The sequence below is a fragment of the Manis javanica genome, chromosome 11 (assembly GCF_040802235.1).
Source record: "Manis javanica isolate MJ-LG chromosome 11, MJ_LKY, whole genome shotgun sequence".
Taxonomy (NCBI): domain Eukaryota; kingdom Metazoa; phylum Chordata; class Mammalia; order Pholidota; family Manidae; genus Manis; species Manis javanica.
This window is the reverse complement of record NC_133166.1, coordinates 77,462,838-77,486,935: the sequence shown is the minus strand read 5'-3', so window position 1 is coordinate 77,486,935 and position 24,098 is coordinate 77,462,838. Positions and strand designations below refer to the sequence as shown.

General features: G+C 47.2%; 1 protein-coding gene across 3 annotated transcripts in view; it reads right to left on the bottom strand.

Moving 5' to 3' along the window:
• Nucleotides 1–24,098, bottom strand: part of KIF26B (kinesin family member 26B) — a 425,993-nt gene that overhangs the window by 8,167 nt on the left and 393,728 nt on the right. For all 3 annotated transcript variants that reach the window (XM_037013695.2, XM_037013694.2, XM_037013696.2), the window contains 2 exons: nt 6,125–6,287; nt 1,824–5,190 (listed from right to left, as the gene is read on the bottom strand). In XM_037013695.2, coding sequence (XP_036869590.2) covers nt 1,824–5,190; nt 6,125–6,287 — 3,530 coding nt within the window. The remainder of the gene's footprint in view (nt 1–1,823; nt 5,191–6,124; nt 6,288–24,098) is intronic.

Below are 24,098 nucleotides of genomic sequence, written 5' to 3'. Positions count from 1 at the left end.
GCTCTGAGTTTATAGTGTTTCTTCCAACAGCCTAAGTGAACAAGAAGCCCTCCAAGGACACACTTAGAAGAGCAGGGAGCTCCAAGCCGGACGTGTGCAGAACCTGCTGTCTACTCTCCAAGTGTTATCGTATAGTTGTTCCTCCTCTTTACTCCAGAGTAACAGCAAAACTAACAAATGCAAGTCATGAAAGATACTGAAAGAACAAAATGGATCAGAAGGTGCTCACGCAGAGTCCATGATGCGCTCTACAGGGCACCAACCTGGCTAAGCACATAGCAATGCCATGCAACCGGGCCTTGGAAGAACCAAGACGGGTCCAATAACCAGGTTTATCAACCAAGTGCCGGGAAGGCTAGCAGATTTTTTTTGCTACAAAGACTCTGCCTTAAATGAACTTTGTTATTTTTAGTAAAGAACATCAATACATTTTAATGCCCTTGGTCCTGAAAATAGATGTGGCCTCTGCCGTGTTATACTGAATGGCTTTTGTTTCTCCACTTTATTCATATGAGTTCTGCACCCAAGTTTGTGATGAGGCCCTGAGGGCCAAGGGCCTGGGGAGGAGCCCTGCCACCGTGGGTCCATGCCTGAGGCTCACACCTCCTGGGAAATAAGGACATCCAGGTTCAGACAGACACGAGGTCTCCAGAGCACACACACAGTGTGACATACTCTAAGGTTTCACGATGTGGGCAGGGTGGGCAGGTGCGGTAGCTACACCAGAGCACCCAGAATTATACCATGAACCCACAGTCCTTTGGGTTCATTTCTTTGATTTGAAATGGCAAATGGTTTATGATGTGCACTGACCCAGCCCTTACATAGGGGTTGGAACATACCAGAGCTGCTGCTTGCCTGGGGTGGGAGAACAGGAAAGAGCAACCCCATGGTTACTTTTTCAAGCCTGTGGGGCAATTGCTGGAGCATCTGCAGGAAAGGGGAGACCCCACTTCTGGGTGTCACCCACCTAATTCAAATATGCTAGTGGCACCAGTACGGTAGGGCAGTAGTTTCTGAAACCTCTAGGGCAGCCTAGGGTTCCACAAAAGGGCCACAGCATGGCAAAGGGCAGGCTAGGAAGGCAGGATCCCATGCCACCCTCACCTCAACCAAGGCATGGAATTGCGTGTGGGGCTCTGACTCAGAATGCCTTATTAAAACCGAGTCTTCAGCTAAGGAATGAGTAGGGCAATTTCTGTGGAAGTCATTTAGGAGCAGAGATGGATTGGGTAAAATTCTCAAGTAGCTTAGTATGTCTTCAGTTCCTTTTGTCTTTGGGCTCTCTGTCCCTCTCTCTCCTTCCTGACCTTCTCCTGACCTTCCATCACCTAACCCAGGGCCACCAGCTCAGACCGGAGTCCTATGCTCCTTGCCCACCATATCCTATTGTCACATGTCACCCCAAACTCCAGTTAGCAAGTCAGGGGCTATATACATCAGCTCCTCTGGAGTATTTATCTGCCTTTATAGGAGATTCCTGGAGATGGCCAAGATTTCCTCCAAAAACATGCATCCAAAAGGCACCCTGGAGCGTGTGTGTGTGTGTGTGTGAGGGGAGGTAATGGAGGAGCAGGCCATGGAGTGGGGAGTCAGTGCTCCTGGTGACCAGGCACCCTCTGCCTTTGCCACACGAAAAGGACCCTGGGCGTCACAGGATGCCCCAATATCAAGAAGGTCAGCTTTTTACAGTGAAGCCCTCCGTGGCCACAGCCCCTGCTGAGGCCTGCAGGGGGACAGGCTGGGGAAGAGAGGGCTGGACGCCCCTGGCTGCAGTCCTGGGCGCTGGGGCCCCACCACGCCTGCCCTGGGCCCACACCCACCTGCGTTGGAGCGCTTCTTGGGGGTTTTGAGGCTGCGGCACCGGCCGCTCACTGAACCGCTGTTCTCGCTCATGGAGTCCTGGGCGGAGGACGCGCTGCCAGTGGCCTCGCTGTCGCGCATCATGCTCTCGTAGCCGCTGCTGCCGCCGCTGTGGTAAAAGAGCGCCGTCTTCCCCATGGCGGGCGGGAGCTCCCCGCTCAGCACGCTGCTGTTGTCGCTGCCGTGGCCGCTGCTGCAGCGGTGCGGCCTCCGCGGCGGCGTGACCTTGCTGTAGGGCGAGGGCAGCGGCGCGGTCGGCCTGTCCTCGGGACCACCGGCGCGCTCCTCGGCCTCGGGGCCAGCCCGCGGCGGCCCCCGCGCGCCCGCGCCGCCCTGCAGCAGCTCGGAGATGCGCCCGTTCACTGCCCGCAGCGGCAGCTTGCAGGCCGGGCCCGAGCCGCGGCTCCGGCTCAGCGACTGTGTGGACCAGGTCATGTGCTTCCCGCCGGGCGTCGCGCCGGGGCTCTGGCCCACGGACTGCGGCAGCGACTTGGTGGAGAAGCTGAGGGTCTTGGTGGCGGAGGCGGACAGGCTGCGCGCCTTGGGGCTGGCCAGGAGCAGCTTGCTCACGGCTGAGATCTTGGACTGGCCGGCCTTGGGCGAGGCCCCAGCCACCTGGGAGGGCGCGGGGGCGGTGGGCGAGGCCCCGGCGCTGCGGCCTGGACTCCTGCCGGCGCGGGGCATGGTGCTGTCCTTGGCGGCGTGCAGCCGCGAGCTCATGGAGGACAGGCTCTCGGCCCTCTCCAGCGAGAGGCATTCGTAGTGGCTGACCGTGGTCCTGCCAAGAGAGTTGGTCCTGCTGGCCAGCTGCTCCAGTTTGGCGCTGAAGAGCCTGCTGCTGGCGTCCTTCACCTTGCTGCCCGGCTCATCAGATAGGCTGGCCAAGAAGGGCACCGGCTGGTTCAAGGGGCTGCAAGCACCATGCTGTGGGCTGGCCCGGTTCTTCTGGTCCAAGCTGGACTTCCGGATAGGGGGTAAAGGGGGGGTCCCTTTGGGCCGAGCCAGGACACAGTGCTTGGGTGATACTGCCTTCCTCTCCAGGGTGGCCTTGCAGGGCTGGGGGCCCACCACGGTGCCGGCCCCGTTGGTCTCCACGGCACAGTGGTAGAAAGGGCAGTCCGGCTCCTCCTGTCTGCTGGCTTTCTGAAAAGCCCTGGGAAGGCTGCTCGACTTCAGGGTTTTGTTGGGGTGCACAGGGCTCTGGGCAGCCAGGCTGGGCAGGGCCATCTCGCAGCCATCCACGACCCTCCTGAGGTCGGTCCCGGGGAAGGCAGGCACCTCCTCACTGCCACTGCCCAGCTGGTCACCAGGGCTGGCCTTTCTGTCCTGCTCCACTTGGGCCTCAGATTTTGAGGGGCCTGTTGCAGTCTCATACCTGATCCCGTCTTCACTGGGATAAGCGTTCTCTTTTTTCACCTCCTCTTCTCGTTTTAGCCAGGGGTCCTCAAATTTTATGTCTTTTTTGGCACTGGCTTCCTTGCTTTCCTGGGACTGGGCTGTTTTGGGGGCTGAGCTGGACTGAGCTACAGACACCTCGGGCTCCTGGGTGTTCCGGGGGCCCATGGCAATGCAGGGGTAAACTGTGATGTTGGTTTTCATGGGGATACACCCCTCACAGCTGCTCAGACTTGCTGTATTGGAGATGGTGACCATGGCCTTGCCCAGTGTGGATATCTTGCAGCTTTTGATGGGAGTTGCTGAGTTGAAAGAGTCTTCCCCCATTTCAGACAAGATGAACAAATTGTCAGGGCCTGCCATGGGCTTCTCTTGGCACACCACAGCGGTCTTCTGGATGCTGCTGACAAACTCCGAAGCTGGAGGGTCCGCCATTGCTTCCCGGTGCCCAAAACATGTCTGGGCAACCAAACTGTGGCAGGACTGCTCACCAGCACTGCTTGCCTCACTCAGCCAGGAGCTGATGGAGGAGGGCCTGCTCCTGGCCTCCCGGGCCTTCTCGTCCCGGCTCAGCTGCGGCAGGGGCAGGAACTGTGTGATGCTGACCTCGGAGACAGGGGCCCCGTGTGAGTAGCACTCCAGGTCCTCACTGATGCTGCCGATGATGCTGACAGGCCGGGAGCCCGAGGCCAAAGCCTGCACGGAGCAGTCACTGTTGAAGCTGATGATGCTGGTGGGGCGGCCACTGTCCAGGACCCCGCTGATGGTGAGCTCCTCCACCAGCGTGAACACCAGCTCATCCTCACCATTCAGCTCCAGGGGCTGCTGCACAGTCACCATGGTGGTGCTCAGTATCTCCTTGGCGTCTGGAGATGTTGCCGTCTGATGCTCCTCATCAGCAGTGGTTTCAGGGAATCTTTCACTCCCAGCAGACATGGATTTTTTCAAAACCTGGGGGCTCATACCAACTGGGGGGGTACGGACCTCAGGCTGCAGCAGGGACTCACTGGACACCACGCCGGAGTCCTTTCTCAGGGGAGGCAGGGGGGCAGGGGCCGGCAGGACACCCTTCTGGGTGTAGACTTTGCATCTCTGGGAAGGAGAGTTGGCCAGCTTATACTCTGAGGTCTTGGACAGGCTGGCAATGCCCAGCCTGGGGGAGCCCATCGGCCTGGGCTTGCCTTCCACAAAGCCACAGGAGTTCAGGCTTTCCCGGCTGCTCCGGAGGCTGGGGCTCTGCACTAGTTGGGAGGGGCCATGCTGGCTGCTGCCACCAGGGACGCTCCTGGGTGAGGCGGGCCCGGAGCTGTAGGTGAGGACCGTGCCAGGCACAGGTGAAGGATTCCTCTGCATCCCAGAGGCGGGGGGCTCAGAGCCTTCCCTGTCGGGCAACGCACTGTCTGACCCGTGATCTTCCTTATCAGATTCACAGAGCAGGTTTGCCCCGGCTGCCTGGCTTAATGGGGGACACTTGCTTGCCTGCTCCACCCCAAACTGGACAGGCAGCTCCTCAAAAGGAAACTCACTGGGCTCTTCGCTGCCATCGATGCACTCCAGCCTCTCCTGCAGCTCGGCAAACGTATTGCACTTCAGGCAGTCCCTTTCTGATTTGCTGGCTGCAGCCTCTTCTGCCTCTGTGGACCGGCTGTCACCCTGGGCCTTCTGCAGGGCTGGCACAATGGGGACAAAGTCGGGGGGGCCCTCATTGTCAGTGAGCTCCTTGTCTGAGAGGGCCGTGCCATTGGGCCCGATGTAGATGACTGTGTCGCAGGACTGCTCGCTGCTGGAAGAGTAGTCGGGGTCGCTGGGCAGGTGCGGGATGGGGAAGTCTGGGTCTGCTGCAGCCTTTGCATGGAAGGGCCTCAGCTGGGTGGGCCTGCGCATTCTGCCTTCCTCACAGGAACTCTCTCCCCCTGAGGAGCTCGAGGTGTACTGTGGGCAAGAGGGGAACAGTTAGTAAGGGCGGCTCTCAAGACAGCCCTGCATGCCAGCCCCTGCACTGCCCAGGGTGGCACTGCCTGGGGGTGCCAGCTCTCCACATCCCTGCCTCATGTGCGAGGGACACCACTACCTGCCACACTTGGGAAACAGGCTGCCCATGAAAGGAGTGGCTGGCCCAGCCCCTGTCTGACCTCCTAGGGCTGAGGGGTCACTGGCATGGCACACCCAAGCAGTCTGGGGAACCAGATGGAAACACTGGTTGCAAAGACCTGTTTTTGACACACACACACAAAAAATACAAAAAGGAGAGGCAAAAAGCCACACACAGCACCAGGTGGCCCCACATGGGCACCACCCTCATTATTTCTCAGATACTCTTCTCATCACTGTCCTGGCTTTGTCTCTGCCTGAGAAAATGAGCCAGATGGTTTCTAGTAGACTCTTAGCATCAGCCAGGAGCTACTGGATTAAACTGAACCGCGGGGCAAACTCAGCAGCCTGGAGATGCATGGGGAGCAGGACACATGAGCAGGGAGCTAACAGTCCTCTTTAGGTCAAGCAGTGGAAGGACACAGTCTTGAACCATCTGGATTCAAGGCAGGTGAGAGAGAAGTTGTTATTTCCCATCCCTCCAAAGTTATTCATCCCAAGTAGCTACCTGTTAGGCCTATAAAGCAGACCAAGTGCCCCTGTTAGGGCCCTGGGCTGGGTGAGTGGGGGAATCGCCAGCTTGGGGGAGGCTGGTGACTTCCCTGCCCGAAAGCTTTGCCTGCATGAGGTGGATGCCACGCCATGTTTCAGCAGCCACGCTCATGGGTGCCCTTGGTGCTCGGGGGTCAGAGATGCTTACATGGCTCGCTCCACCCTGTGCCCAGGCAGGGCTCCGAAAGCCCCGTCATCCAGCGCACCCCTGGGGGCTCCTTACCTTTGTTTTCTTCTTCTTCATCCTCAAGACTCTGGATGCAATCTGGATGGTGGACAGGGTTTCTGCGTAGTTGCCAGCTGCCGCCGAGATGTGCGCGATCATGGTGGTGCGACAGTTCACATTCCCCAGGGACTCCCGCAGCAGCATGGTGAGCTTGCTCTCTCTGCCAAGCAAAGTGTATTAAGCTGCATTAGCGGGCGGGCTTTACTCTGGCTGTCAGGGTAGGACTTTGGGCCTCTATGTGGCTTTTCTGTTGTGGGCAGGGGCATTTTTTTTTAATGGATACTAATTAACATCATTTTCTAGCACAGGGCTATTTGTAGTTGGCAGCTGAACAAGTGCTTCTAACCCCAAGGACAGAATTCATGCTAACCACCTCCCTTGGCACTTTTGTCCTGGCTGTGATGGGGTATTTCTGTGCGTGCGCATGAGCCCATGACATTGCGCATAATGAGACCTGGGAATAGATGAGAGGAGGGATGGAGAGAAAATGGCTTGTGACTGGTGACTAGCATGCTGTCTGTACTCATGGCCCAACCTTGCAAGAAAAAGCAGCTCCCCAGCCATGAGCTTGTGTTGAACATCTACGTGCTTATAATACAGGCATGGTTTTTTTTGCCAAGGAGTTGCAACCACTTTATTGCCATTGTGTCTTGTGTTTGCCCACAGCAGTAATGAAGGGAAAGGTATCCACATTCCTGATCATAAGTGGGAAACAGACACAGGCCCAAGCCCTTACTCACACATCAACAGAAAGCAGAACTTCCTAAAAAGGCCTCCTCTGGGGACTTAGCAGGCTCTATGTGGGGCCAGCACCTGTAGTGGTGATAATGAGGCCCAGGAGTTTACAGATGGTGTTTCTATGCTCTTTAAAAATTGTCCTGCAGGAATGGCTTGTGTTTTTCCATTTCTGTACTTGTCCCAACATTCTTCCTGACTTGCTCTTAAGAGGTGTCTGCTTACATCATCACCAACTCTGGCCCTCTCAACTGCTGCCAAATGTCATTTCATCGCCAGGGCCTTCCCCAGTCCTGAAGGCTGAGGTAGCCTCTTTGTCCTGTGCCCTGTGCTCATAGCTCCTGTTGTGTTTATAGTGCCAGGTGAGAGGGCTTTGTCCTCACATCATGTCCCCATCAGGCTGTCAGTCAGCCACCCACTACAGAGCTCTCTGGAGAGGGGCTATCCAGCTCTCCAGACAAGGTATGAAATGCAGGCTGCTGTCAGCAGAGATTAGACCTCGGACATGAGGAAACCATGTCACACATGGCCTGCATCAGGCCTTCAGGGATGTAAGACTGTGGCCTAAGAGCAGTTTTTTTCCTTTTCATCTGGGACCAATTAAGGTGTTAGTTCAGGATGCTTGGCTCACTATGGCTCAGTTCCAGGTCAATTTAAAAATACATCAGGGTTTCCCTTCAAGCACAAAAAGGAGTCATCAAAGTGGTGGATGGAGGCTGTCAGGGACTGAATGTTCACACCTTCCCCAAATTCACATGTTGAATCCTAACCCAAAGGGGATGGGGGACTTCGGGAGGTGGTGAGGTCCTGAGGGTGGAGCCCTTATGAATGGGATCAGTGCCCATATAAAAGAGACCCCAGAAAGCTCCCCGCCCATTCCTCCATGGGAGGCAGGGATAGAGGACAGCTATCTGTGGGCCCAGAGGCCACGCCTCACCAGACACTGAATCTGCTGGTGCTTTATCTTGGACTTCCAGCTTCCAGAGCTGGGAGAAATAAATGCCTATTGTTTAAGCTCTCAGGCTATGGCAATTTGTTACTGCAGCTGGCAGGGCCCGAGACAGAAAGGTAAGGCAGGTGTGGAGCAGGAGCGAGGCCAGGCTGTAAACATTGGCAGTGACAACCAGACCAAAGTCAGGTCCTTTTCCTGGTACACGTTCTTAGCACAGATGCTGCCCCTGGCCAAGTGTGGGGCTTTGTCTTCAATATGCAAGTGGAAGATAGACTCCATTAGGGTGAAGTTGTGATCACAGTCAGCTCTCACTCCTCACTGTAGGTATGCTGTATTTCATCTCTGCAAACACTGAATTAGTGAATACTTGGCCATTATCCCAGTGGAAATACATGGCTTAGGGTCCTGAGGGCCTCTGGTCACAAAAATTCATCAATCAGTTTATATACAACCTTGTTTCATGTGTGTTTAAAGACACTTTAATATCACTTTCTTAAAAATCATAAATCATATGCACTATTACTTTATACTAAAACACTGGCTGAGAAGGGTTAGTGTTTTCCTGACCCTGGGTGACATGGCTGTATATTTCTTTGGCTTTCGGCCTAATAATACTCTTTACTATGCTTTTTAGTTTTTCTTGGCCACCGCAAACACAGTCACTTTTCCACAGCTTCATCATCACTTCAGATGTTAGCTTAGTGCTTTCCAGCCCTGATGTATAGATCCGTGGATTTCCTCCTTTTTCTGGATGTACCATATCGTTGCTTCATTATCAGTGGACTCAACGTCAGCAGCACTGTAACTCGTGCCAGAGCGAGGCCGGCGAAGAGTGGTGAAAGCACCACTAGCACTGATTTAAGACATAACCCACAAAAGGGGGATCTGCACGTAACGAGGATGGACTCACTTTGAAGATCCTGATGCTAAGCTTCATTGATCAGTTGCACCAGGGCGAGGGCACACCCACCCACTTTCCGTGTGACCCTGAGTAAGTCTTCAGGAAAAAATATCAAAGAATAAACAGGTATCACGTTGTTATATCAAACCGTTGGCCGTGCATTTCCATGTGATTCCCCACCATGGGTCAATCATAGGACAGTTGTTTTCTGAGTCCATACCATCGGAAGAAGCCAGGGCATGTATGTTGCCTGGCAACCAGCATTTTAGCTCTTTTTGGAAAGCCAGCAGAATTGCTCACAAGCCTCTTTCACAGGGGTCTCTCCCATCCCTAAACATATCAGTAGAGGAGTGAAAAATGGTGGCTGTAAAGCTCTCATTTCTCCCCACCTTTGTGATGATCCTCTAACTTGGAACAAAGTCAATTCAGGGAGGAAACGTGAAGGAAGGGCAGGAAACAAAAGGCTACCAACTGTAGTTTTAACTCTGTGGCTCTGGTAAGAAAATAAATATTCAAAAGAATTTCTAGGGCAAGGGTGGGCACAGACTCAGTTTGCACCTCTGCGTCAAGAGGAGGTTGAAGGCCAGGCTGTAAACATTGGTAGTGCCGACCAGACCAAAGTCAGGTCCCTTTCCTGGTACACGTTCTTAGCACAGATGCTGCCCTGGCCAAGTCTGGGGCTTTGTCTTCAATATGCAAGTGGAAGAAGCCAGGGCATGCATGTTGAAGAACCTGATGCTAAGTTTCCCTTCTCATATGCACTATTACTTTATATTAAAACACTGGCTGAGAAGGGTTAGTGCTTTCCTGACCCTGGGTGACAGGGAAGGGCACAGGTGAGGAGCTGTGGCCACTGTGGCTAGACGAGGGATTTAGAGACACGGGGCTGTGGTGGTGGTCCTGGCTGTGCAGGATGGTAGCGGAGGGCAGGAGGAGACTGGTGACAGAGTACTGCTGATGGGGATCTTGGGAAGGACTGTGCCACTCTGTCTACATGTTTTATACACAGTTATTCCACCTCCCTCCCACTCAACCATGCCCACTTTTTAAAATTAGTTTTGGGAAAAAAATCTTGTTTTTAAAATAAGTCCACTTGTTATTAGACATAGCAAGAAGACACAAAAAGAATGGGATAGTGAACCAATTTTAATTAATAATTTTAAAATAACATGAAAAAGCACATAGTACTCATAGCAAGAAGACACAAAAAGAATGGGATAGTGAACCAATTTTAATTAATAATTTTAAAATAACATGAAAAAGCACATAGTACTCTAGGTCAGGGGCTGACAAACTAGGGCCCACAGGCCAAATCCGGCCCACTGCCCATTTTTGTGAATAAAGTTTTATTGGAACATAGCCACACCTATCTGATCCTGGATATCGGTGTTCTGTTTATCTAAAATAATCTGACATCACATTAATTCAGCCTGCTTCATGAGAAAGACGAGCTATAAATAGTAGTCTCAATAGAATATTTTAAGAGAAGTATGTGATGTAACTTGAATTTATAGCTACCAAAATTTGAGTTAAAATCCTAATTGGCTTCAATCTCATCTAATGAGACATACTTGCAATGACTAAAGTGGTTATAAAACATGGGTTCCATGAAAACCCTTTCACATTATTCTCTTGTTTGACAACTCATTCCTTCTTATCTAGGGCAAGGAAGGTCTCCCACTCCAGTCTAGGTTGCTGACCACACAGAATTAGTAGAATCTGTATTACTCTAGATGTTCTAAATCTAAGTTCTGCTCAGGAAAATGTACATTCATTCCAAGGCTATAGCACTCAGGTATGACATAAGACATTGGAAAAGTAATTCATATAATAAGAATCACAATGTAGAAAGTTCACTGATTCCAGGATACAATTCTGAGTCAAGGTTGAAAAATATTTTTAGAACCATGGTGTATTAGAGTTGAAAGGATTCTTAGGGGTCATTACATTTTCTAATAAAAGGGCTGCCATTTTAGCAGGTGATCTGCTTTCTGCCAGAATATTTTTAATGACTGAGAACTTACTGTCTGCCATGGAAGCCTGCATAATATTTTTTAATAGCTTCAAGTATTAGAAAGCTATTTCTTATATTGAACCTAAATCTTCCTTATACATTTAACTTATGGGCACTCACTTCTTTCAAGGGCACACAAAACAAGAATAATCCTTTTGCACTCACTGGCCCTTCACATTTTATAAGACATTTATCATGTCCTCCTTAAAGCTTCTCTTGCTTGGGAATATTCCATGTTCCTTCCACTCACTGCTCTTCAATATTTGGCTGGTCATCCAAGCTCACACTAAGCCTGTTTCTACCTACCACATAATTTAACACTTCCTCTCTGCTCAGAGTTGCCCTGACTCTCGTGTAGTAAAGAATACAGTTTTGCCCAAGGAGAGGTCCAGCCTTTGCCCTCAGCTTCTGGGAGGTAATCCATGTCAGAAGTGCCTTTGTTTAGGGCAGAGGCTGGCCACACCAGACTTTAGGGCCATACCCAACAGTCTCACAGTGGAGGCTGGCCATGCCTAAAGAGATCAAACATGTGATTTTGATTTAAGTCAGGGGATTTGGGTCATGCAGGATCAGTCAACCTGGAAACCAAGTGCAACCATGTGGGAAATCAATCAATCAATCAACCACGCCTGTGTAATGAAGCCGCAGTAAACTTCTGCACAGCAAAGCTCAGGTGCCTTCCTGATTGGCAATACTCTGTGTGTATTGTCACATATTGATGCTGGGAGGATAATGCCTTCTGACTTCATGGGAGAGCACAATGGAAACTTCCTGTTTGTACCCCTTGCAGACTCTGCTGTATGCATCTCTTCCTTCGATGATTCTAATCTCTATCCTTTCTGTGTAGTAAGTCAGGGTGATGAGCACTTTCAGGGAGTCTGTGAGTCCTAGTGAATTACCAAACCAGAGGGTGGTTTTGGGAGCTCTGCCCACCTGCAGTTGGTGTCAGAAGCATTGCGCAGACTTGGCAGTCTGAGGACTCTGCCCTCAAAGCTCATGGTTTGGCTAATTCCAGGTAGCTCCTCCAACAGGATCCTGAGAACCTTGAGGGTAGGAGCTGTGCTTTTTTTTTGATCTTTTACTTTAACCTTTTTTTACAGTACAATGTTAATGACTTATTAACTGTAATACAGCAAAGGACAGATCCTATAATTATTTTTACTCAGTTTAGTATAACCAGGAGTGAAGAATGTCACCATCACTTCAAAAACAAAAAGTAAAAACAGTGATGTAGAGGATAAATTAGTAGGCCTTACAGACAAATAGAAAATAATAGGTCTATAAGTTTCCTCTGAATTAACAGATTGCCAAAAATCATGTATGCTAATGAAGTTTAAGATGCTATCCAAAGGTGCTTAATGATCCAATAATTAGGCCCTCTGCACTCACTGAACATGCAGACTGATATGTAATAGATGCATGCCTGTTATTTAATCCACCGGCAGGACCAGATTAGGAGTAGTAATAATGTTTATATTGTTACTGCAATTTAGAATATAAATAATACGCTGACATTTTTCACATTATCTGAAGTTTCACTTCCTTTTTAAAATGCATTTGGCCCAGTCACTGTTAATTATCAGTGCTTTGCAATAGACATTTCTATAGCCATGTCACTTTTTATAGCGCCTCTGCAGAGGTTCATGACAGCTGTACTCGGGGAGGGGTAAAGAAACACCTCAATTATGTTGCATTATAACCGTTACATATCTTTTGAGTAAAGATGAACTCGCTGTGCTATTTAGAAACTGCTATTCTTCAACTTTAAATCACCCTCAGGTTGAGAACCTTGTGTTAATTCCAATGTCAGGGATCTCTGCAGTAACCCAAAAGGGACTTAGGCAATGATGGTGGCAGAGATGGAGCCAAGAGGCATGTTGTTATGGTAACCCTGAGCCTCTCTGCTGATTTTTGCTCACCTTCTCCATGGATCTTTAAAGAAGTCTCAAGAAGAAAGAAAATGAAGGTTATACCTGGAATTCTTGGCAGAATGAAATCCCATGCCTTCTCTCAAATCCTTCCCACTGCCCTCCTGCTACACCACTCCCCAGCCCGGCCAGCCAGCAGACCAGCCTGGCCATGGTTCCCATCCATGTGTTACTCCAGAGACTGACAGTCTGCAAGGCCTCCTCCTTATCATATAAAGGGTGAACTTGACTATTTAGTGGCTTATGGACCTGGAGCTGGACAGCCCAGGGAGGAGGAGGCTGCAGAATAAGAATATCCTTAGCTGCCTCCCAGTGTGGTGGACTCTGGCCATACCACTACTCTCAACCCCTTGAGCTGGTATGGACTTACATGCCTCTCTTGCATCAGTAAACTTGCATTTTTAGAATATTCCTATGCTTTTCCATGAGTTGTCATGTTTAATGTAAGAAACACACATGAAGTTATGTCTGATGTGGCATTTCATAGTGCATTTTTCTGTAGCTCAGTCTGTGATCACCTTTTGTGGTTGACATTAGAACTGAGTAGAATCTGGGCTTTGAAAATCTGCAAGTATATTTAGAGCTCTTTCAAAAGAAATGTGTTTACCAAAAAAAAAAAAAAAAAAGGCAGGGGAACATCTGGAAGGGTCTCATCCACTTTTTTCACCTACTTTCTAAGCAAAACCCTAAGATGACCAAGCAACGTGGGTACTGGGTGAATCATGGGACTTTTATTTCCCAGCCCTGGAAGCCCAGGTGTCTCTTTACCAGATTCCTCAGAAAGGCTAGGTAGCATTAAACAGAAGGTCTGGGCTTGATGGTGACACTGGACTGCAGTCATGACTATTTCCAGTCTCTGGAGTGCAGCTTAGCAATTCCAAACTTTCCTCCATCAAAATAAAATAAACAGAACATGCAAATATGAGCCCTGACCAGTCATTTCATTTGCATTCACTTGACTGTGTTCTGATCTTATGCACACAAAAGGCAGGGAAATCTAATCTCCCTCTGCTCGATCAGACTGCCTATCAGTAGGCAACCCTCATGTGGCAGAATACCCTGAAATGCCAGCTACAAGATAACATAAAGTTGTTTCATTACTCAAGGCCAGCGGTACAGAATATTGGGAAGGAGGGAAGGGGGTAGCCTATTTCTTGGGAAAATAGATTCAGTTACTAAAGGTATTCCTTCCTGGGGTCTCAAACTCACATCTCTCCCCTTGCAATGTCTTTTCTTTAGCATGGAGCTGAGAACAGGATTCTGATTGTCAAGATCTGGACAAGCCATCTGTGCCCTCTCCTTCCATCCCTACCCCCTATTCCTGACCAACAGCCTTTCTAAGACTCATCTGGGGACACTGAAAGTGGTTCCAGGAGGAAGGGTGAAACATCATGCCCACAAAGTCCACTGTTCACCAAGACAAGACGCTTCAGGTGCTGGCCCGATGGGCAGCAGACCAGCCTGGCCATGGTTCCCATCCATGTGTTACTCCAGAGACTGACAGTCTGCGAGGCCTCCTCCTTATCATATAAAGGGTGAACTTGACTATTTGGTGGCTTATGGACCTGGAGCTGGACAGCCCAGGGAGGAGGAGGCTGCAGAATAAGAATATCCTTAGCTGCCTCCCAGTGTGGTGGACTCTGGCCGTACCACTACTCTCAACCCCTTGAGCTGGTATGGACTTACATGCCTCTCTTGCATCATGCTCTTCCTAGGTTCTTAGCCTGGAATGCCCTTTCTGTGATCTCGATGAAAATTCTTCCATGTGCAATCAATTCACTAAATGACTAATTACTCAGAAAAAAAAAAAGGAAAAGAAAAAGGAGAAGCCTGATAGCACCAGCAACTCCCAGGGACATGGGTGGTGTCCTTGGAAATCACCTGCCTTTCCTTTTTTTCTTTTTTTATTGTGTTATGAAATATACATAACACAAGATTTACTATTTTAACCAATTTTAAGTATATGGGTCAACTGAATAATACTCCAATACACCACATTTTATTTTCCATCTATCTCTTGATGGACACTTGGTTTCCACCTGTTGGCTACTGTGAAGACTGTGGCTATGAACATGTGTATACAAGTATCTGTTCAAGCTGCTGCTTTCAACTCTTTGGAGTATACACCTGAGAGTGGAGTTGCCACATAACATGGATGTTCTATTTTTAACATTTTGAGGAACTGCTAGACTGTTTTCCAAAGGTGGCTGTACCATTTTACATTCTCACCAGCAATGCACAAGGGTTCCAGTTTCTCCACATCCTTGCCAACACTTGTTGTCTTTTTGGAAATAACAGCTTTCCTAATGGATGTGTTATATTACTGTGGTTTTACTTGCCCTTATCCAATGACCAGTGATGGAGAACATTTTTTCACGTGCCTAGTGGCCATTTGTAAACCTTCCTTGCAGAAATGTCTATTTGAGTCCCTTGCCCATTGTTGAAATGAATGGAATTTTTGTTGTTGAATTGTAGGAGTTCTTCATATATTCTGGATATTAATCCTATATTAGATATATGATTTGCAAATAGTTTCTCCCCATCTGTGGGTGGTTTTTCAATCTCTTGATAGTGTGTTTTGATGCACAAAAGTGTCATTTCGCTTTTTGGTAACACTTCATTGGTCTTAAATTTTAACTATCATTTTTTTGCATCTGTGGTTCAAAAGCTTCCCAGTATTAGTTTTCCTGCCATAAGCTTGCCAATAAGAATGACCAAAGATTGCCCATGCTAAAGATACTCTCCAGTATGGTCCGTACGACTTACAGACGCCATCAGTCACCAACCAAGGAACACCTGAAAGACGATCAGGCCTGTGTACCGTGGACTCCCTGAGATAAACTTCTTTTGAAACAAGTACAACCAACTTTAGGTAGAGCAACGAGGGCAATTCTTTTAGAATATGCCTTCTGGGTACGATGTGTGTTTTAAGAAACATGATCCCACAGTCTTCCCAAAATGTACCAGTTGGATTGACTCCTGGCACAAAGACCAGTGCTTAGCAATTGGAAAGAATTAAAAGGAAATTAAGTTTAAGAATGGTTTCCATTACTGGTACACTTCTGAGGAAAGAAGTTACACAGAGGTCATGGTTCATATGTTGAATAACTTAAGAGACATGAAATTTTAATGGAAGTGGCATGAAGAAATGATGCATTTCTTGAAACCTAATTAGAGAGACTCAAGTTTTCCATTGACATTTATTTTGCTTGAAAAAATAAAAGGGCTCTTGTGGCACAAAATTTATGTCTTTTAAGTTGATGAATTCAATCACAAAATAGCTATTCATTTCCTACATGGGGTAAGTGTGGTTTCAGTTCAGAGTCTAGTCACTGTTAGAGCTGCAAGATCCTTCACTGGGCAATTTCCCAAAGGCCTGCTGGTGACAAGAGGCTGGTAAGTTAGGAATTAATCACATCTTCCTGTGCCACTTCTTTTCCCACCCAGCCCTACATCTTTTTTTAAAGTGTCAGTATATCGCAGTGCTTTCCCAGGTGCTATGAAAGGTTCTCAATGGATTAGATGGATGGTGCAAACAACCACTAATTATGCCTCCTTCTTAGAGAACCACTTCAGATGGGCAAAGACCATTTCCTTTCTTTCCAACATCCAGAACCTAACCCAGTATCCAGCACAGACTTGCCTGTTCATAAATATTTAAATAAATATCTACGTGTACCTCTCCATCAAAAGACTCACCCTCCAGCTTCCTAACTCCATAACTTCTAAAGCATGCCTTTTTGTTTTTCCTCATAGTAGCCATGGTCAGAGTAAAACCAAGGCAGATAGATGCCACTTCCCTGGGGCTGGAACAAGTGCCGAGTAGGGCTCACAGCCTCACCTGTGTAATGGCACAGAGACTCCCCCACCCTCCAGGGTGATCCAGAGGATGAGCTGTGGCCCACTCAGGTGTGCACAGCTCAGAATCTTCAACGATGGATCACAGGACAGACACTGACACCATGGACACAGTCAGGCCCCTCTTAGAATGTGTACAGCAACATTTCCCACAGAGGAACAGTCAGAACCACCAACCTGCCCCCAATTTGAGTTAAGACTCTAGCCACCTGAAGACAGGTGAGTCATGAACTGCATCTACATCATGACCCCAGGCTCTTCTTAGATGGATAAGGCTCTCAAGAGTACAAGAGCACACTGTTTGGTCTCAGCAGGCTGGTACAGGTGGTTTGCAGAGCCCAGTTCAGTGCCTTTGGCATGTAGGAAGGATGTTCCAAAACAGCAACAAGGGGCCATCTCCACGCAGACAAGTCTCAGCCGATGAAGAGGCTCCCTATGTGGTGGGGTTTTGGAGGGTCTTGTTACAAAACTGGAAACCACCCCATCCCCATTCCTTTGCACCAACATATGGGAAGTGTAATTCAAACAAATAGGCTATGTGGGGGTAGTTCACCTGACAAGCATGTCTAAGAACCTAGCAGGGAGGTGGGCCTCCCACCAGCCCCAGGGCTGCCAGCACTAATGGGATGTGACTCCTGTCCTGCAGGGCTTCAGTTAGGCCTCCATCTGCCCTGGTTTGCCCAGAAAAGTCTCAGTTTATGCCTGTTCTCCTGCATCCCATCTGGCTTATTTTGTCCTGGATTTTTCATTTTTTGAAGTAAAGAATTATTAAGACTAAAAAATGGGATGGGAAGAGCTAAGCAGCCTTCCACGGTCTTTTAGCAATGCACACAATATACACAGTGAGGAATTAGCACTCCAGGTCCTCCTGTTCCTACAAACCCAGCAGGGAGCTTGTCCTGAAGCAAGTGTGGCTGGTCAGCCTCTGCACACACGCTATTAGAACTGTGCTCAAACCCGGCTCAGTCACCCAGAGCAGTACAAGCTGTAGTTGGCAAAATTTTCAGAAGTTACGTACATAGAGTTAGTGTAACTGAACTACAGAAATTTTGTGATGAAGTTTATGTTAAATAAATACTATTTCATGAGGGAATGAGCCTCTCTCCTTGCTGTCTGTCATCAACTGGGTGTGAGAAGCGTTTGAAACTTTAAAGAACTAGCTTAATAACAGGAAGCTGCTAAGTTAGACAGCTGTTAACTTCAAACATACTTTATGAATCTACCTATGTGCTCTACAAAATGTAGTGGGGTTTTGAGAACAGGTCTTCTAAATTTTGAGGGCACTTTGTTCAAATAAGTTGTAAATTTATCAGCGCATGTTCAGCAAAATGAAAAGCTCAGCTTGTAGGGAAGTGCAATTACTGAGTAAAACAAAACTTGCAAACAGGGAGGACCCTGAAATATATTCTTGCAAAAGCAAGGGAGGAACTAAATGCATTTTAGCAAGCAATAAATAGTATAAGAAATTAACATTTGAAAGTCTATAATGGGGCTTTGGAAACTGACCTGGGGGGAAATCTTTTGAAAATTTAATACATAACATTCTTATTGAATTGAGAAACTTATTCCACTGAATTGAACTTGTTGGTTGTGGTGCACACAAATTCTTAATTATTTTCAGCCAGACTGTGGTATTCTACCAAGAGAAATAGAAACTGTAGTTATGGAAATGGAAATATATAGATAGTTCTACATATAAACACACATGTGCACACACATATATACAAATATATAAGTAGGCAATCAGATAATGGAAGAGAAATACTGTGGCCCTAAGATAATACTAGAAGAAAAATAAAGTTTTAAGAAAAATACCATTGACATGAGATTAGGCATAAATATGGTAAAAACAGTCACAACACACAAAGGTGTATCAAGAATAATTATTCTGCTCATTTTATTTAAACGGCCTTATAAACAATACGAAGAATTAAAAAAAAATTTTTTTTACTTTGTTACACATGAATTTTTCTGTAAGAAAATATTTTTGGAGGTATGTTTTGAATAGAACTATAGGCAATAGAACTATTGTATTCTATGGTAATACAAATGGATTTGCTAGAAAATAATATTAAGTACCCCTTTTAACTCTCAAAAGTGTCCCAGTTTGGACAGTAAATTATAGGGTTCCCTCACTTAGAATTAGAACAGGGAGAGATGTGTAACAGAAAGATACAGAGAAATAGCAAAAAGCAGTATGATAGTCTAGGTACCCCAAAACACCTTCTTATCCAGTTAAACATCATGGACAAACAAACGTCATGGATAAGACAGTTTCACAAATCTTGTTAAATGCATTGCTGAGCTGGTAAAAAAGTTAGGGATTTTCAGGCCAAAAAAGTAAGTGAAGTTGGGAACTCCAGAGAAGCAGCAGAACATAGGCTTGCTTTACCCTAAGCATTTGCCCAACCAGGTAAAATGTAGCTTAGTTTTCTCTGGAAAATGGAAAAGCCCAAAGCCTGCCCAACATGAGGATTTCAAGAGAAAAATCCCCCTCACCCACTGCCTCTCTCCCAGATACGAGACACATTGGTCTTGAAATTCTGCACTGGGCAGAGAAGAAATTGTCCTGACACTTAGGAAGCACAGGCTGGATTAACACAGGTCTGCAGCCTTAATTCTGCATATCTGGGTGGTCCAAAATATTTCAAGCTGAGAATTTAATGTCGATTCTCCTCAACTGGTTGTGATCCCAGGCACCCAGGAGAAGTAAATACAAATGCTAAAGTAAACCATCTTTATCCCCGGGTCTCAAGGAATTCTCATAAATAAAGTGCCAATGAAAATACATGGCCCCTGGGCAAAAGTAAACAAAGATCCAAGGCACCATGAGAAAAGCCCAGCGGAAACAACAGAGGGCAGAGGGAGATGTTCCAACAGAGATTACAAAGAAATAACAAAAAGTTGATGAACATGTCTAAGGAAATTAAGATGTTTAAAGAAATAAACAAGAAAATGATCAGGAATGATCAATGTCTGCTTCCACCCATGTTGGAAAAACAGCAACTAAGATTTACCCTCTAGTCGTATACAATTAGGAAATCAAACAAAATATTAGAAAAAGTGGGTTTGGGATACTAGGCACTAGCAGCAGGGAGAGATCATTTTTGAGGGAAACAAGTGAGGCGAGCCTCCAGTGGCCCCACTGACTGCCTGGTGGGTGGTTTGCAGGCCACAGAACACAAGGGGCCTCAAACAGCTGGGCAGTCACCCTGCTGAGATGAGGAGACAAAGCTCAGAATGTGGGGAGGCTCAGGGAGGTAAAATTTTCAGAGCAATAGCAGAAAGGAAGAAAGAGAGGAGACAGCGCAGCAGCGCATGAGAGAGAGCAGGGGGGTGGGTGCAGAAGGGGGTAGGCTGTCCCATAGGACCAAGAATAATTTGTGTTCAGGCAGGTGGGAAGCCCTCCTGGTTTATAGACAGAGGCCCCGGAAAGGCTTCCTCTAACAGGGGTCAAATAACCCTAGGTGCTCTGTACCTGCCCTAGCAGAGCAAGCCTCCAAAGGAGCTGGCAAACAACTTCCTGGGAAACTAGTAACTACTTCCTAGGAACCCACGATTGAAAGAGTAATTACAATGGAAAATAGAAACTGTTTTGAAAGAATGATGGTGAAAAGAATTGTCATTATCAAAACTTAAGGATCCAGGTGAAGCAATACTTAGTGGGTAATGTGTAGAATTAAGTGCTTCTATTATAGAACATGAAAGGGTGCAAATTGTTAAGCTAAGTAACCACCTTCTGATAGGAGATATAGAAAAGTAAGTAAACGAAAGGAAGCGGAAGGGAATCATAAAGAGCGGAATTAGTGCAATGGAAAGCAAACATCTGTACAGAAAATGCAGAGTGGAAGTGATGAAGCCAGCCTGGCGTGGGCACAGGGCAGAGAACCCAGAGCCAGGCTGGACTCCGCAGGGACACACCCGGCCCTCTGTCTGGATGCATGCTGTGGCACACAGGTGTTTCACCTCCTCTCTAACTGGTTAGAGCTCACTCACATCTCTTTGGTCCTGGAGGAACAGGACAGAGGGCAGTGGGTTTAATATGGGGACAGCCTGAGAAAAGTCTAGCTACCCCTGGAGAGTGTACCCACAGACTGTGTTTTCATGCGTCATGAGATGCAGGCTATGGGCCTGAGAACCCAAGAACCAAGAGGCCACCAGGGAGAACGGCTCACAAACTTGGATTCTTTGGTACCACATTCTATGAAACAAAGCTAGGAGGTCACAGTCAAGTTCTAAGTCTGGACTCCTTGTGTGGGGGTCTGTACTGTATACCAAAGGCCTGATACCAATTCTGGAAGAGACTTGGCAGATCATGGTCAATGTCATCTCTGTGGCACCTCTCTGGGCACCAGATGCCTTACCTGGCATTCTTCCATTCATTCCTTAAGACAAACCTTTCATCTCCTCTGCATTTCACAGGTGGAACCTGGAGGTCATGTCCCACAGAGGGCAAGTGAGAAGCTAGGCTTTAGCCCTGCACCTCCTGGCTGGATTCTTTGGGCTGTCCCTGCACCAAGTCCCAGGGCATAGCATGGTGATTGAAAGGGCAGGCTCTGGAGCCCCATGACCTGAGTTCCAGTCTCAGCTTTCCAGTTACTGTGCATGTAACAGCAGGTGCTGTGCCTGACCTTTCTGTGACTCAGTGTCTTCATCTATAAAATGGGAAAAACAATAGAATCTGCCTCTAAGGTTGAGCTGAAGATTAAAAGAGAGTATTTGTATTGTATAGATGTGGACTTGTACCTAACAATACTCATAAATTGCTTTTGCACAATACCCATGGTTCCAAGACCGTGTGAAATGGGCCCTTAAGTGGGTCCTTGAACAGAGGGCTTAATGACAAAAGGGTTATTCTGGCTCCATCTGAAAGGCTTTTAGAGGAATAATCACTCAGTTCTCTTCATTTACAAATTACAGGCTCAAATGAGTAACTTCGGTGAGGAAAAGGTTTTGGCTTTTGGAAAGGTCAAATCGTACAGTTTTTAAAGGTGGCTTTTCTCCTTTTCCAAAGGAAATTGTCAACAGGGGCCGAGAAGGGTTTCCTTATTCCAGTTAAGAAATCAAGCAGGGAGGTTTGATTTTTCAGAACTGGGCTGCCCCCGTGGGGAGGGCTCTTGGGCTGTGGATCAGTCTATTTCCCTCAAGAGGGCAGAGGCTGAATTCACCAGAAGTAGGAAGGGCTGGCAAGTACCTTCCTGGGCTTTAAACAGGAAAGACTGCATCTCACTGCAAAAGGCTAATCACAAGAGCTGATGAAGCCACAGCCACACAAGGCCTAACTGTCCTCTTGGCCCCAGGGCACACCGTCTTCCATGTGTAGTTCGAAATTATCGTCATTGTGTCAAGATGAGCCGCCAGTCCTGTATCTGGGGATACTAACTAGCCACAGGGCAGCCTTTCCTTCGAGTTCTCATGCATTCCTGGAGCTTCCCTAAACGTAGATCCTTAGGGCTGCAACTCAAAGTCATGCAATAAATGATCCTTACAAAGAGGCAGCTGGAGCAACTCTACCTCTTAGATGAACTCTAAGATATATTTGCTCCTACCAAATTCTAGCCATTTGGAAAGTGGTAGTGGTAATTAGGAATCTATATTGTATCCTGTATTTATTACTGTTATTTATTAGTGCCACAGAAGACACAGGCACTGACAGACCAGCCCCTGCAACGTCTCACTCTCCCTTGAATGTACTTCGTGATGTGACTTGGCTGCCTTATGTCCCCCACTCTCATTTGTGTCCTGGTTTTTCCTGTCCTTCTGGTCTGTATGCTCTGTGCATCAACTCTAATGCTTAGAATAGTACTTTATACATGATAGATGCTTAAGAAGTTGTCAAAACAATTTGATAAAGAGAATATATTTGATTTAGGATGTAGGGCCATAACTTCAGTGGTTTTCCACACCCCCAAGAGCTGACAATTACACAAAAAGATACTTTGGATGAGTTGAGAATGAGGTTCTGATGGCCATAGAGCAAGTCTGGTGGCCCAAAGGTGGCCTCCTGGTAGTGAGGCAGGTGACCAAAACCTTAAAAGCAGATGTCTGACTCATATCTGCTACTGAGGAGTTAAGGTTTAGGTAAGGTTGATTTAATTTAAATTAATGCAAAAATAATAAGGAACCTGAAGAAAAAGACTCTATCATTATCTTGATGAGCTTACACGGTAAGAGACAAGTATGTAACAAATAATTCAAACACAATATCAGTGTTATAGAAAAACCAGGAAGAGAATATGATTCCACTTATGTAAAATTCAAAAACAGATGAAACTATGTTTTTTTTTTTTTTTTAGGGACACAAATTCAGGTGGTATAACCTGTAAGGCAAGCAGGGGGTTAGAAACACAAAACTCAGCACAGTGGTGACCTCTGAGAAAGGTGGGAGGGTATGGCAATCACAGAAGGTGCCCAGGGGTCTTCTAAGGCATTGAGACGTTCCGCTTCCTAACCTGGGTGGCAGGCACACATAGATATTTGATTTTTTATCATATAGACTGGACAGATACATTTCTACACCTGTATATATGGCACATTTCACAATTGAAAAACATGTAAGAGAAATAGGCAGAAACTCATTAAATGGAGGAAACACAGGGCAGAATTAAAATACAGCCATTCTTGATGACTACTCATCGAATGAATGGTGAACAAAGCCATTGTGAGCATGAGCAACAGCATCCACAAAGCTTGGGCCATGAGAGGGCCTGCAGGGTTCAGGAGACTGGACACCATTTCTGTGATCAGAAAGGAGAGCGTGGCCCAAATTATGAAGAGCTTCACAGGCTACAGAAGGGTTTGAACTCTACCCTATCCTACAGGACACTGGTGTGGAATGGGGTAAGAGCAATAAGGACAAACCAAGAGAAATAGCGATTGCGGTGGTTGTCCCTAACGACTATCATAAAGTCTCAAGTCTACCATGCAAACTAGTAACACATTTACTATCTCTCTCCCTCTTCAGTTCTCTATGATATCCACATGAAATTTAACTGTCTTAATGAATTACTGGTACATTAGACAATTTGGTACAACTTAACTGCTCCATGAATATAACTATTTGAAAATTGTTCAATTATACATGAAATAAATTATCACTTCATTTGCATGGACAAAAAAAGTACTATTCATGCTCAGTTGAGCCTGAACCAGTTGTGAAACAGGTGAGAATTTATGGTTGGGTACTCTGAGGCTCTATTAATGTTCAAGACAGTGTCTTAATGAATGAGGCCCCAACTCATTTGTATGCTCCATCCCTTCTAATGCCTAATTGTTCTAAATCAAGCTATCCTTGAGTAATCACAGAGCCCTATGGGTGCCCAAGGGCATCTGAGCTCTCGTGCATGGGCCCCGGACTAAACCATAGTCCTCCCCCTTTGGCTGTTTTCCTCTGGTAGCAACATGGCTGGTGATATGATGATTAGTTATCATTAAAGATAACAATTAGCTATGGGTTTGGAGTCTTGCATTCGGCTCAGTAGTCTATCATGATTTGTGTCAGGCAGTAGTCACATGATTACAGCAAATGACAGGGCAGCTGTGCACGGTTCTGGCATTTCCAGGATGGACTGCAGGAAACTGAA